General features: G+C 35.9%; 1 protein-coding gene across 1 annotated transcript in view; it reads left to right on the forward strand.

Moving 5' to 3' along the window:
• Positions 1-14,516, forward strand: part of LOC149579474 (P-loop containing nucleoside triphosphate hydrolases superfamily protein) — a 56,836-nt gene that overhangs the window by 29,857 nt on the left and 12,463 nt on the right. Inside the window, exons 4-8 of the mRNA XM_089833008.1 lie at positions 1,945-2,028; positions 2,208-2,249; positions 2,456-2,527; positions 2,641-2,739; positions 3,038-3,238. Of these exons, the coding sequence (XP_089689134.1) occupies positions 1,945-2,028; positions 2,208-2,249; positions 2,456-2,527; positions 2,641-2,739; positions 3,038-3,238 (498 nt within the window). The remainder of the gene's footprint in view (positions 1-1,944; positions 2,029-2,207; positions 2,250-2,455; positions 2,528-2,640; positions 2,740-3,037; positions 3,239-14,516) is intronic.

A 14,516-nucleotide genomic window follows, 5' to 3' on the forward strand; every position in this document is an offset into this window, starting at 1 on the left:
AAGATACTCAAAACATTTACCGTGGGAAAACCCTTCAACTTGAAGGGTAAAACCCAACCACACCAGCAAAATATCATGTTTATTGATCAAGAATTGTTCATAGTACAAGGCTTTCACTTCATTCATTTACAATATACCAAGCAATCATATAAATAGATTGTGTAAGACTCTTCATCTTTCCATAGGCATGCCTCTTCACATGACATATGACACATGTCTTTTTACATAATATTAACTTAAATATAATCACAAATATATCTTTCATTTACAACAACATATTTCTATCTCATAAAATCAGAGATAAAGAGATCTATCGCAGCTACAAATTTCAACAAATATCAAGAAATAGTGAAAACCCATTTGCCCTCATGCATTGACAGCCCTAAAATGCATTCAAATTATCAACTCAACCATAATAGTTCCAGCCATGGATGAAGTAAAAACCCGTTTTTTCTACGAATACAACGAATTTATGGAACTCTTCAACAATCATAGAATCTATTCTATAGAACTCATAGCATTGCAGAATAGCAACAATCACAAGCTTTAAGGCAAGATTTGAAGAGAATGAATCAAACTTAACTTTCAATGAGCCAAAACCCCTAATAACTTAAGAGAATGAAGAAAACCTCACCGGAAGCAACAGAATTTGGAGGAGGACAACTGGAATCAAGAAATCCAAAGGAAAAGCACCCAAAATAATCCTTTGTCAAAATTATGCTTTCCCAATCAAATTCGAATTTCACCTATGTTTTGTGAAAAAAAAAAACCTCTAAAATTGGAAAACCAAGTTGAGGAAATGAAGTAAAAGTTACTTTTATAAAATTATCAAAATCACTTTATCTCCACATAAAAATATAAAACCACCATGATAGTAAAATTTCATCAATAATCAAATAGATGTCAAAAACCCTCAAAAAGAAATGTTAAAACTACAATATATTAAAATTTGCTCAGAAATTAGTTGGCAATAGCAATTACGCCCAACTTGCTGACCGGCAACATTGAACACAAAGGTACACATACAATGAGAACAACTACGGTACAACACAGAAACACACCATAACATGCATCCAAGTCATTCATATCAAAATAACAGAGCATTGCCATACTGCAACTGGTGGGTGTATAAGCATATCAGGAGAAACTGCCGTTTAAAAACTGGAATGACAATTCTGGCTGGATATAAGTTGGCCACATGATTACCTCCATATTTAACCATTGATGGGGTTATTTGTATATTATGGGCATACTTAGACCTGCCAATTCGAGTGAAGTTGATGCCTAGTACCTGACCACATAAGTACAATAACCGAAGCACATAGGCACATATATATAATATCTAACAGTGAGTGAGTAACTACGAGTTCGTCCCTTTTTATAGAAACACATCATACAAGCTACGACTTTGTCCTTGAGTTTTGTCTTGGAGAAATTTTCTTTGAACAGGATTTGCATGTTTTCAAAACATATGTGGTGTTTGGTAGATGAGGAGCGATCAATTAGGGCAGATTCAAGAACCCAAGCATGCTTAATGCCAGTTCTATTCTCTTTGATTCTGGTGTTGACAGATGTGGAAGACTATTTCTTGCCCTTCTGAGCAAAGAGATTATTCTGAATTGTCTGATAATGGATAAACTGCTTGTTGAACTGAGTGCTTACTTGTTTCTGATATTTATAATTACCTTGACATATGTTTGGTTTGGTTCTTGAATTTACTTCAATATGCTTATGCATTTTAAACTTTGATATGCATAAGACTTGTGAAGCCAACTGATTTGTCACTATTATGACAACAGCAATTCTTCATAACATCTAATTGCAAAAGAAGCCTTCGTTTGGCCATCTTCAAAATTATAACTACTTGTCATGTTGCCTTTTTTTATATGTTCAGTTGTTTTAATTATCTTCTAATTTCATGGTTTAATATTGCAACTTTTCCAGTACCTAGTAATTGATGAAGCTGATCGGATTCTAGAGATAGGTTTTGAGGAGGAAATGAAACAGATCATCAAAATCCTTCCAAAGGTGAGCTCTGGAATTTTAATTTGATATAAATCCACCAAGTATTTTTTTTTATGTAGAACTGCTGAAATTTGCACAGAAAAGCTATTTTTCTACTTTTCAGTTTATTTAAGTTTAGAAGATTTTCTTAAGTGTTTTTCCAAGAACACAGCTTATAATGATAGAAAAACAAAATTTTGCAGGAGCGGCAAACTGCCCTTTTCTCTGCTACACAAACAACAAAGGTCAGCCCTTTTTTTTGCATGCATAGAAACAGTTGGCTGTATAAATATTTTGGAGCGAGGGAGCAGAACTTCATTTATTATTTATTGTTAGATATTTACAAATTTTTATGGTAGTATGACTGGATTTCATGTTTGTTGCAGAATAGGAACTCTTAAAGTCTTGTTGCTATATTCATTGCCATATATAATATAATTTTCAACTATAGGTTGAAGACCTTGCACGTGTTTCATTTCGGCATGCACCCAAGTATATTGGAGTTGATGATGCAAGATCAAAGGTGATTTGTCTTTTTTGTTTTGAAAGATTAGTGTTTTCCTTTAGTAGGCATTGCACTTTAAACAATTCATCATTAAGATTTAAAAAAATGATATAATGATCTGTTTGTGTCAGGCCACAGTGGAAGGCTTGGAGCAAGGCTACTGTGTTGTGCCAAGTGCAAAGAGATTTCTTCTTTTATTTACATTTTTGAAGAAGAATAAGTCAAAAAAGGTAACATTTCAATTTTCTTGCTTGTTCAAATTCGTAGGAGAGTATACCTTTCTATCTATGATAACCATCTTTTAATAATTATCCTCTTGTCTTTTCTCTTCTCATTTTAGAGTCTGGATTGGTGAATGGTTGTTTTAGTTGCTTTTGATTACGTGCATATTTTCAGTGCATTTACCTTCATTTTCTACACAACAGCTTTATTTTATTTTATGCATATTAAATATTAAATAATGGCAGCATCACATGTCTATAATTTGTTGTTTCTGGTCATTGACTGCCGGCATGTTTATGGTTACAGATAATGGTCTTTTTTTCATCTTGTAACTCTGTAAAGTTCCACAGTGAGCTTTTGAATTACATTGACATGCCATGCCATGATATTCATGGCAAGCAAAAGCAGCAGAAACGAACCACCACTTATTTTGAATTCTGTAGTGCTGAGAAAGGTGTACTACTTTGTACTGATGTTGCAGCTAGAGGACTTGACATTCCAGCTGTGGTATGTTCTTCCATCATTTTGTTTTTCATGTTTTCTCTTCCTAACTTCTTTTTTTCATGTTTAAAGTTGATTTCATCTATGATAGTGGCCTGGTAAGCCTTATGTTACACGTGTGCATGATTAGGTCTGATATTATGAAATGTTAATAATGGTGGGAGCACATAGTGATTTACCTTTTAATACTAAATGAATCCTTCACTTTACATATTCAAAACTCATAGTAACTTTTGAATTTATATTATTCAGTGCAGAAAATTGCCAAGCAATCATCTAGCATGGTTTCAGGCCCCAATGAAATGTGTCTTCCAAATGCTCTCTTGTGAAAGCTCCTTTTTTCACCTCGACCATAAAGAACAAATCAGAGGCCATGACATAGTCTTCGGCAATCCCAAGTTATGATAACACAATCGTTTTTGCCACAACTCATCAAACCGTTATTTCCATACAATTTTAATGCCTACGTTTCTGATGATTAACTTTAGGTGGTGATTGCCCCCTCGTAATTTCCCAACATTTTTTACTAGATCATGGGGATAACTTGAAGACTGCTTAATTTTGCTAATTGACTCACTCAATGATTGATAATTCAGGAGGTTTTACATAGTTGCTCAGTCCTCTTCTCAGCTAAATATGACGAGATAAATACTAAATGCCAACCAATAGCTAAATATTAGATATTTAATATATATCTTTATCAATTAGCATTAAGTGGTGATACTCTTAGCCGTCTTAAGTTCTTGATTTTGGTCTTTACTCTTTGTAATCAAATTTCTTATATGATAAGAGATCCCAATAACTAGTGGGGGTTTGAGAGTGGAGACACTAATGGGTTTTAGTGGCAGCAATGGTAAGCTCTAGAATGTGTTATATGTGAGAAAAACTCAATGAGACAGGGTGTGTGGGGCTATTGAAGTATTATTATAATATTTAATATAATGTTCATGTAACTCTCTTTCTTTTTAATTCAGTCATCTCTTAGTAACTTTCTGTTTTTTGAGTTGTTTAGTTAGTTTAGTAACTTTCCACCAAAGTAACGTGACTCGGACCCGGCTCGGACTCGGCAAGGGTAATTTGACTTGTGACCTGGCTCGGACTTGGAAATGACTCAGCGGTGGCTCGGCGGTGACTCGGAAAAGTGAAAAAATGTCATGTCCCCTTTTCAAATAATTAAAAATAATAACTTTTGCTAAGGCAGGTAGGCCGAAAAAGTGAAGTTTTGGCAAAAGGGGCTAATTTTTGGAAACCAGTGGATTAAGAAATGAAAATTATTATTAAAATATGTATTATTGACTCCTCTTGGTCGTGAGTTAGTGTTATGCTCTCTTTTAAAGAGATTTGGAGGCATTTCAGGCTCATTCTAGAACTTGATTTTTGCTCATTGCTTTGTTGTTCTTCAGAGGCTGCCAAACTTGTGGAGAAGGAGACCCAAGTATGGGAGTTTGCAGGTTTCCAGGGAGGCTAAGGACGGGAGTTTGAGGCCATTCCATGTGCAAGCTCATGCAGAGTTTGTCCTTGTGCTGAACAATGCAAATTTGTGAGTTTTTGGGTGTGTTTCTTGTAAGAGTTTGGTGTTTCCGATTGAGTATTTCATATCAGTTTGGTTTTCTGCTGTGTTGTAGACATTTAGATGTTAAAATAGAGTTGAATACATGTATTCGGTCGTGGTTATACTTCTGTGATAGATTATTAGTGTTATGTGGTGTTTCTGGGCTATTTTGTGTTGTTTTCGGGAGCCCGATGAGCATTGTTTTTGTCCTCCGTTTGGGAGCTGTTGTGTAAACTCTATACAGATCTGGAAATGTCATTTTGTGGGTTGTTATGTTGGCAAAATTTCTGTAAAAATGTCTACTTTCAGATTTATTAATAATATGTGAAGCTATGAAGTTTTTGGCATTATTTTGGGCATACCTGATTTGGTTTTTATTGAGAAATTGGTTGGTCTTTTGAAATATTGGTTGTTTGATTTTAAAAACTGATCAGAGGCTTTAAATATCATATAAAATTAGAAAGGGGACATTTCAGTGGTATCAGAGCTATGATCTTGCCAGCCTGAGGGTTTGTAGAAGCTTGTATGCAACTAAGTGAAAGAGAAAAGAGATATTTGCAGCGAGAAAAGAATAAATAAATTTTGATCAAACCTCTAGTTAAAAGTAAAAGTACAAAATCCAAGGAAGGAAAAAGTATGGCTGACCCAGATGAGATGGCAAATAAATTCTTCCAAGACATCCAAAATACTCAGAAGCAAACAATGGATAGTTTGGCAGAAACTAGAGAGGTTTTGTAGATATTGACAGAAAAACTGCAAGGAGTTGTATCTATTAATGAGAAAGGGAGCACTTCAGAGGAGCCAAGAAATCTGAAACCCACACCCTCTAAATCAACAAAAACTATTTTTCTGCGTGCAGATGAGCCACCGGTACCAAATCCGGCCCTTAGTCCCGTGGAAGAGGTTACAGGTAACTTGATTGCATTAAGAGCTACTTACAATGGCTTAGATGATGACTTTCGCAGTTTGGTTCCTTTTAGAGAATATGTGGATATGATGAACACTTTGATGCCCAAGAAAGAGTACAGGAGGGAGCATGACATAAGTGGAAGAGAGCTCAAAAATAAAATAAGCAAGTTTACAGCACCTACTTTGATGGAACAAATAAAATTTCAGTGAGAGCATGGCTAAAAAAATTATAGACCTTCTTCACACTTAACCCCATGAAGGAGAGTGATGCCGTTCAATTCGCAAGTCTACACTTGGAAGATGCAGCCTTTGATTGGTGGTATCATGGAATGACTACTCAAGGTCATGATCAGGTAACTACATTTGATGATTTCAGTCAAAAAGTGATAGATAGATTTGACCTCAAGAATGATGAAGAGTATTTTAAAGAATTGTCAAAGTTGAAGCAAACCAAATCAGTTAATGAGTATATAGAAGAGTTTCAAAAAGTGGCTGTTATGGTACCTGATATGAGTGAAAAGAGGATTGTTTATCTTTTTCTTGATGGTTTGGAAGATTCTTTTAAGGGTCTAGTTAAGGCTTTCTCACCCTTAACTTTACAGGAAGCTATCAAAAGAAGCTCACAACTTAAAACTTGTGTGCCTATGAAACCAGTCACTAATCAAAAACCCCCAAATCTTTGGCAACATAAGGGGAATTTTCAAAAAAAGACTTTTCTAGCACTACCACCAAAGAATGTGATAAATGTAGCAAAAAAGAAGGTAGATGAAGAGACTAGGAGTGAATTACGAAGGAAATTTTTTTGTTTCACTTGTAGAGAACCATGGGTTCCAGGACACAGATGTTTGGGGAAAGGTCAAGTCCACTATATTGAAGTTGCGTTACAATCTAATTCGGATGAGCATGAGGAATTTCATGACACTGAGGAGGAAGAAGAAGAGAAGGAAAAAGAAATCAGCAAGGATGACACTTTAGCAGCATTATCAGAAGTCTCAAAATACCATCCCTTTCGAATTCGAGGGGTACTAGTAGGGCAAAGGTTGACAGTTCTTCTTGATAGTGGGGCAACTCACAATTTTATTGATGAGGGATTTGTCATGAAAAGAGGGCTTAAAGCAGAAGATTTTGAGGGATTCATTATTGTAGCTAATGGATTCACTATGCCTTGCACATGGGTGGTGAAACAACTCAAGATGACCTTAGGAGATTATGAGTTATGTGATGACTTCTCTGTTGTTGGCATTGGGGAGACAAATCTTTTATTGGTTGTTCAATGGTTGCACTCTATTAGAGGCTATTACATGAACCATCAAACTATGGAGTTTAAATTTCATTCCAATGGGAAAGAAGTCTTATTGAGAGACTTATCGAATGGAGCACCTAAGGTGGTCATTGCAAAGAGGATGGAGAGGACTTTTCGAAGAGGACAAGTAGCATGGGTAGTAGGAGTCATAATCCGTCCAACAAGCTCTCCAAAGAATCAAGGTGATTTCCATTTTGAAATTCTAAATTTTCTTGATAAGCATAGTATAGTTTTCAATGATTTGCCTCTAGGATTACCACCAGATAGAGGTTTTGAACATGTTATAGAGTTAGAACAGGGTGCCAAACTAGTTATAACAACTCCATACCGCCATCCAAGAGGTTATAAGGAAGAAATAGAAAAAAACTATTAAGAAACTCCTAGATATGGGATTCATAAGGCCTCGCTCTAGTCCATTTGCATCATCTGTGGTACTTGTCAAGAAAAAGGATGGTACAATGAGAATGTGTATAGACTACAGGGCTCTAAACAAGAAGACCATAAAAAATAGGTATCCCATACCATGCATAGATGAAGTCATTGATGAGTTACATGGTGATGTATACTTCTCAAAAATTGACTTAAGATCAGGGTACCATCAAATCCGAATGAGGAGGGAAGATGTGGAAAAGACCGCTTTCAGATGTCACTATGGGCACTTTGAATTTCTTGTTATGCCATTTGGCCTCACTAATGCACCAACAACATTCCAATCTTGTATGAATAAGGTATTCAGTAAGCATTTTCGAAAATTTGTTTTGGTATTTTTTGATGATATCTTGATTTACAGTAAAACATGGGAAGAGCATCTAAAGCACATAGACGCTATTTTGGGAATCTTGGAGCAGCAATCCTTCTATGCTAAGCTATCTAAATGTGAGTTTGGTTTGACAGAGATCCTATATTTGGGACACATTATAAGTTCTAAAGGAGTACAGGTTGATCAACAAAAAATTCAGGCAATTTTGGATTGGCCTCCACCCACTAATCTTGCACAATTGAGAGGTTTCTTCGGGTTGTGTAGCTACTATAGGAGATTTGCCAAGAGATTTTCTCAGCTTGCTGCCCCCTTGACAGATTTGACAAAGAAAGGAGCTTTTGTTTGGACAGAAGAGGCACAAAAAACATTTGATAAACTTAAGGAGGTAATGAGTTCATGCCCTGTGCTTGCAATTCCAGATTTCTCTTTACCTTTTGTTGTTGAATGTGATGCTTTTGGAGAAGGTATAGGGGTTGTCTTAACTCAAAGGGGACATCCAATAGCATTTGAGAGTAGAAAATTAAATCAATCAGAGAAAGGTTACTCTATCTATGATAAGGAAATCTTGGCAATCATGCATGCACTTCATAAGTTTAGATAATATTTGGTATGTGGGAGATTCATTGTAAAGACAGACGATAATAGCCTCAGGTTCTTCTTGAATCAAAAGGATTTGAATAATCACAACAAAAATGGGTAAGCAAATTGCAAGCTTATGATTTTGATATTGAATACATGAAAGTAAAGAATAATGTGGTTGTTGATACTCTCTTAAGAAAGCCCACTTTGTGTTTCTTAACATCTATCTCTGCTGATTGGAAAGTCTCCATAATTTCAGAGTATGCTAAAGATTCCTTTGCCACCAAGATTTTGGATAAGTTAGTGGATGATAACAGGTACAAGGTTGTTGATGAATTGATTTATTACAAGAATAGGATCTTCTTAGTGCCAGGATCAAAAATTAAGGAGAGGATATGGAGGGCCTTTTATGACACTCCTTTGGCTGGTCATCAAGGATACTTCAAGACATATAGGCAACTTCGAGAGCGGTTTGCATGGAAGGCTATGAAGGAGGATGTCCTTAAACACATTAAGGAATGTATGGTATGCCAACAAAACAAGAGTGAGCAAATTTTTCCTGCAGGGTTGTTGCAGCCACTTCCTATTCCTGAACAAAAATGGGAAAGTATTTCCATGGACTTTTATCACTGGGTTGCTCAAGGTTCAAGGTAAGGATTGCATATATGTGGTGGTAGATAGATTAACTAAGTATGCACATTTCTTTCCCATCACATCTGATTTCAAGGCATCACAAGTGGCCGAATTGTTCTTAAAGGAAATTTTTAGATTACATGACTTGCCTAGAAACATCGTTAGTGACCGGAACAGTAGATTCCTTAGCTCTTTTTAGAAGGAGCTCTTTAATTTGGCAGGAACTGAACTCACTCTCAGTACTAGCTATCACCCTCAAACAGATGGACAAACAAAGATAGTTATTAAATGGATTGAGGGATATTTGAGGAACTATGTTTCAAATCAACAACATGCTTGGCTGAAATGGTTGCACCTAGGGGAGTATTGTTAGAATACATCTCATCACATGTCTATTGGTATGCCTCCTTTTCGTGCTCTTTATGGTTATGATGCCATTTCCTTTGTTGATCTAGTGCTTTCAGATAGCAGAGTACCTGCAACAAGTGATTTTGTCAAGCAAAGCCAAGACATAATAAGGTCCCTCAAGGATAATCTATAACATGCACAGAACCAACAGAAGTTGTATGCTGATAGGAAAAGGACTGAAAGATCTTTTGAGGTGGGAGATTTGGTATTTGTTAGGTTGCAACCATGTAAGCAAAGCACCTTGAAGAGGAGTGGGGCACAAAAGCTCAAGCCAAGGTTTTATGGGCCTTATAAGATCATCAGGAAGGTAGGAGAGGTAGCTTATGAATTGGAGCTCCCACCAAACAACAAAATACATAATGTTTTCCATGTCTTTTGCTTGAAGAAGGTTCTAGACCAGCAAACCATAGTATCTACAAAATTACCACTTCTTGATGATGAAGGGAAATTAGTTTTGATACCAGAAGAGGTTTTGGATACAAGAGAGAAAATATTGAGAAATAGGAGCATCATAGAGCATTTGGTCAAATGGAAAGGATTACCTTTGGAGGATGCAACTTGGAAAGGAGCACATATTCTTGAGCATCCCAACCTTCATTGCTTGAGGACAAGCAATATTTGGGAGGGGAGCACTTGTCATGTTCCCTTTTCAAATAATTAAAAATAATAAATTTTGCTAAGGCAGGCAGGCTCAAAAAGTGAAGTTTCGGCAAAAGGGGCTAATCTTTTGAAACCATGGATTAATAAATGAAAATTATTATTAAAATATGTATTATTAACCCCTCTTGGTTGTGAGTTAGGGTTATGCCCTCTTTTAAAGGGATTTGGATGCATTTTGAGCTCATTTTAGAACTTGAATTTTATTCATTGCTTAGTTGTTCTTCAGAGGCTGCCAAACTTGTGGAGGAGAAGACCCAAGGACGGGAGTTTGCAGGTTTCTAGGGAGGCTAAAGATGAGAGTTTGAGGCCATTCCATGTACAAGCTTATGCAGAGTTTTCCCTTGTGCTGAACAATGCAAATTTGTGAGTTTTCGAGTGTGTTTCTTGTAAGAGTTTAGTGTTTCCGGTTGAGTATTTCATTTCTGCTGTGTTGCAGAGATTTAGATGTTAAAATAGAGCAGAATACATGTATTTGGTCGTGGTTATACTTCTATGATAGATTATTAGTGTTTTGCGATGTTTCTGAGCTATTTTGTGTTGTTTTCGGGAGCCCGATGAGCATTGTTTTTGTCCTCTGTTTGGGAGCTACTGTGTAAACTCTATATAGATCTGGAAATGTCATTTTGTGGGCTGTTATGTTGGCAAATTTTTTGTAGAAATGTCTACTTTCAGATTTATTAATAATATGTGAAGCTGTGAAGTTTTTGGCACTATTTCGAGCATACCCGATTTGGGTTTTATTGAGAAATTGGTTGGTCTTTTGAAATATGGGTTTGATTTTAAAATCTGATTAGAAGTTTTAAATATCATATAAAATCAGAAGGGGGACATTTCAAAAAACTTCGAAATTTTGAGATTTTTTGGGATTTAAAGAACATTCCATGCACCCATTATTAAATAAAGCTTAAACACACAATAACATCATTAAATAGAAGATAATTTGATCATAATGCACATAGTTAAAAATCTAACATACATTGATTACATAAGTACTATTAGAAATGCTTTAGAATAACTGAGAGGGGGGGTGAATCAGTTATTCAAGGTCCAAATGTCCAATGAAAACTTTTTTCATGAAATAAAGTGAGCTTTTAAAACTGTTCATTCATCCAAGCTTACACTTTCCTACTTAGCAAGTTACTGTAAACCAACATGCAAGCATAACACATGAAAGATCAACACATAACACAGTGATTTACGTGGAAACCCAATTTGGGAAAAACCACCAGTAACATGCTACTCAATTCTCACTCTTTTGAAGTGATGCCCTGTGAAAGGCCTGCTCTGTTAAAGGCTACAACACTGTTAAATGTGACCTGGTTAAAGGATTTATCCACCCTATTAGAAGTGGACCTGGTTAGAGGACTTTAGAACATTCAGTTGGAATGCCATCCTGTTAAAAGATTTACAAATGGCTGCTAAACCAACCTAAGTCCATAAGATTTTACCCTAGCTTGCACAATTGTTAGACAGTAACAACAAGGGCTTATGATCTGATACAACTCACAACTTATCTTGTAGATTTCAGATCACAGTTCAACTCTTCACAATTTGCCTGGCTTTCAGTCTCTGCAACTCTGACAGCTTGTCCTCCTTTCAAGCTTGGTCTCCTTGAGTCTCCATGCTCGATGTACCAATGCAATCTCCTATATGACCACTAATTGAAGCAGTCTCCGTGCTTTGTTCTTCCTTCTCCTCTTGATGTCTTTTCTTTGACACCTTTCAACCACTTTGCAATTTTGGCACACCAACAACTCTTACTTCTTGGCCTGTGACTCCTTAAATAGAAGTTTGGAATTGCTTTTCCCGTTCGATTCTTCCCTCTTTTAATTTTAGTTCGAATGGATTAGGTAGGATTCATTGAATCTAACCTATATCTTGTTCTTTCTAGAAACATCATGAAGAATCCTCTTGAATTCTCTAAAAAACTGTTTACATAAAATTTTGTGCCACTAGCTCATCATCCTTATCCTCCATTTGGTTCACAAAATTCAAGGTAACAAATTTGTCGGCTCAGATTTGGCGAATCTTTGACTTTTCAAATAATGCAAAAGCTCGACACTATTGAAATTTTGGTGTTCGGCACATACTGTGTTACTCGGCATCAACTACGTTTTACTGATGCTCGACACCTATTGTGGATTCACTCAGCATCCACTAAGTTTTTACTTTGCTCGGCACCTGTTACTTTGCTCGGCACCTGAACATGCTCGGCTCCTTCTGTATCACTCGACACACACTAGATTTTTCATTTGCTTGGCACTAACTGAAAATCTGCTCAACTCGAACTAGCTTGCTTGGCACTCACTAATGAACTTAGTTAAGCTTTGCAGTCAACCTTGTTTCAACTTATTCTTCTAGTGTTTCTAAGTGTGGCTAGCCTTTGTATCTTCAAGTATATTATCAATACATCATTACCATTGTTTTAACTGATCCTTGCACTTCATTACAAAACCATAAGTCAACCTTTCCCTTAGGTGCTTTTGTTACATTTTGTTGATTAAATCCTCTTCATCAATCAATTAAGTGATAGTACTTGGATCTTATAAGCAATTGCCATTCTAGCAAATAGCAAGTTTGACATCAATGACAAAACAATGATTGAAAACATTCTTTATCAACCATTGTTCTTCTTTGCAACAATTTCTCTTTGCAATCAGTCTTCTTCTTATAATATCTTTTCAATCAGATTTCCAACAATCTCCCTCTTTGGCATTGATGGCAAATCAAACTGATCAACCAAGTTAACAAATGCTAACTAGGTTAAAACAGTAAATCAAATGCCAAAAAAAAAACTTTATTCAAAACTATTCATTTTATCAGCAACATAAACTAGCTTATGACTCCATCTAAATTCTTTGCTGATAAACTGTCTTCCTCTGATTGATTTTTTTTTGTACTGATTTCTCCTTTTGAGCTGCTATTTCCTTTTACATATTTGAACATTCTTTTTCTTTTTGCTACACTAGACTCCTTACATTATTTCTCCCTCTGCATGCATTGATCATGTTCTGGTATCGGCTACTCTCTTTGTCCATTTGATCCTGTCGATCAGTTTCTTACATAATTTCTCCCTCTTTGACAACAATGCCAAAGACATACTGTTTTAGCATCTTAATATGCAAGTGAAGTATTTGCAGGTACTCCAATTTCTCCTCTGTCACCTTGCTTGTGACTGATTTGGAACTTAAGCACTTTGATTACTTCAGGCATGACCCTAAAGTAAACATCCTCTGCATCAATGTATGATATGCCGATCAATCAACTCATTTGATGTAGGGCAGTCTTGTTTTATCTCAAGTAGCCTTGGCTAGGGGTATCACCCCTAACTTACCTCTAAGATACTCAAAAACATCTTTAGGTAGTGCTTTTGTAAAGATGTTAGCAATCTGTTCTTTTGAATTGACATATTCCATCTTTATTTGCTTGTCCTCCACCAATTCTGACATAGTGATACGTGATTGCAATATGCTTTGTTTTGGCATGCATTACAAGATTTTTTGATATGTTGATGGCACTTGTATTATCACAATAGAGTATCACAGGTTCAGTTACTTTTTCCTTCATACCTTGCAACAGATGTTTGATTCATACAATATTAGTGCAGTTGATAGCAGCATCAACATATTCAGCTTATGTTGTGGATTGTGAGGTACAACTTTGCTTTTTGCTAGTCCAAGTAATCAATCTTTTCCCTAAGAAAAGTGCTCCTCCACTGGTGCTCTTTCTGTCATCAATATTACCTCCCTAGTTTGCATTAGTTTAGGCTTTTAACTCAAACTTTTCACTTCTCTTGTAGTATAAACCAAAGTCATCAGTTCTTTTTAGGTACCTCAGTATTCTCTCTATTGCTATTAGATGATTCTCTCTTGGATTAGCAAAAAATTTTGCCACTATTCCAACAGCTAATGCAATGTCTTGTCTACTATGTACAACATACTGCAACTTTCCAATCATTAATTTATACATTGTCTGATTCACTTAAGCTGACTCATTATTTTTCGATAACTTATGTCCTATTACCATTGGTGTACTGACTAGTTTTGATTCTTCTAATCCAAATGTCTTGAGTATCTCCTTGATGTATTTTGATTGGATCACAAATATGCCATGCTTTAGTTGATGTACTTGTAATCCAACAAAGAAATTGATTTCTCCAAACATTGACATCTCAAACTCATGTTTCATTTGATCAACAAAATCTTTGCATAGAACATCTTTTTCTCCAAATATTATATCATCAACAAAGATTTTAGATATCAAAATGTCTTTACCTTTCTCTACCTTGATATACAGGTTGTTGTTGTCATCTGTTCTCTCAAACCCTATCTTCACAAGGTATTTATGCAGTCTCTCATGCCATGCTCTAGGTGCTTGTTTCAAACAATGAAGTGCTTTATGCAATTTGCAGATCATATCCTTGTTGCTGTCATTAACAAATCCCTCTGGCTGTTCTATGTAGACTTCCTCTTCTAGTATA

Source organism: Cupressus sempervirens, chromosome 1, assembly GCF_028749045.1.
Source record: "Cupressus sempervirens isolate cs-2001-9-10 chromosome 1, ASM2874904v1, whole genome shotgun sequence".
NCBI classification, from domain to species: domain Eukaryota; kingdom Viridiplantae; phylum Streptophyta; class Pinopsida; order Cupressales; family Cupressaceae; genus Cupressus; species Cupressus sempervirens.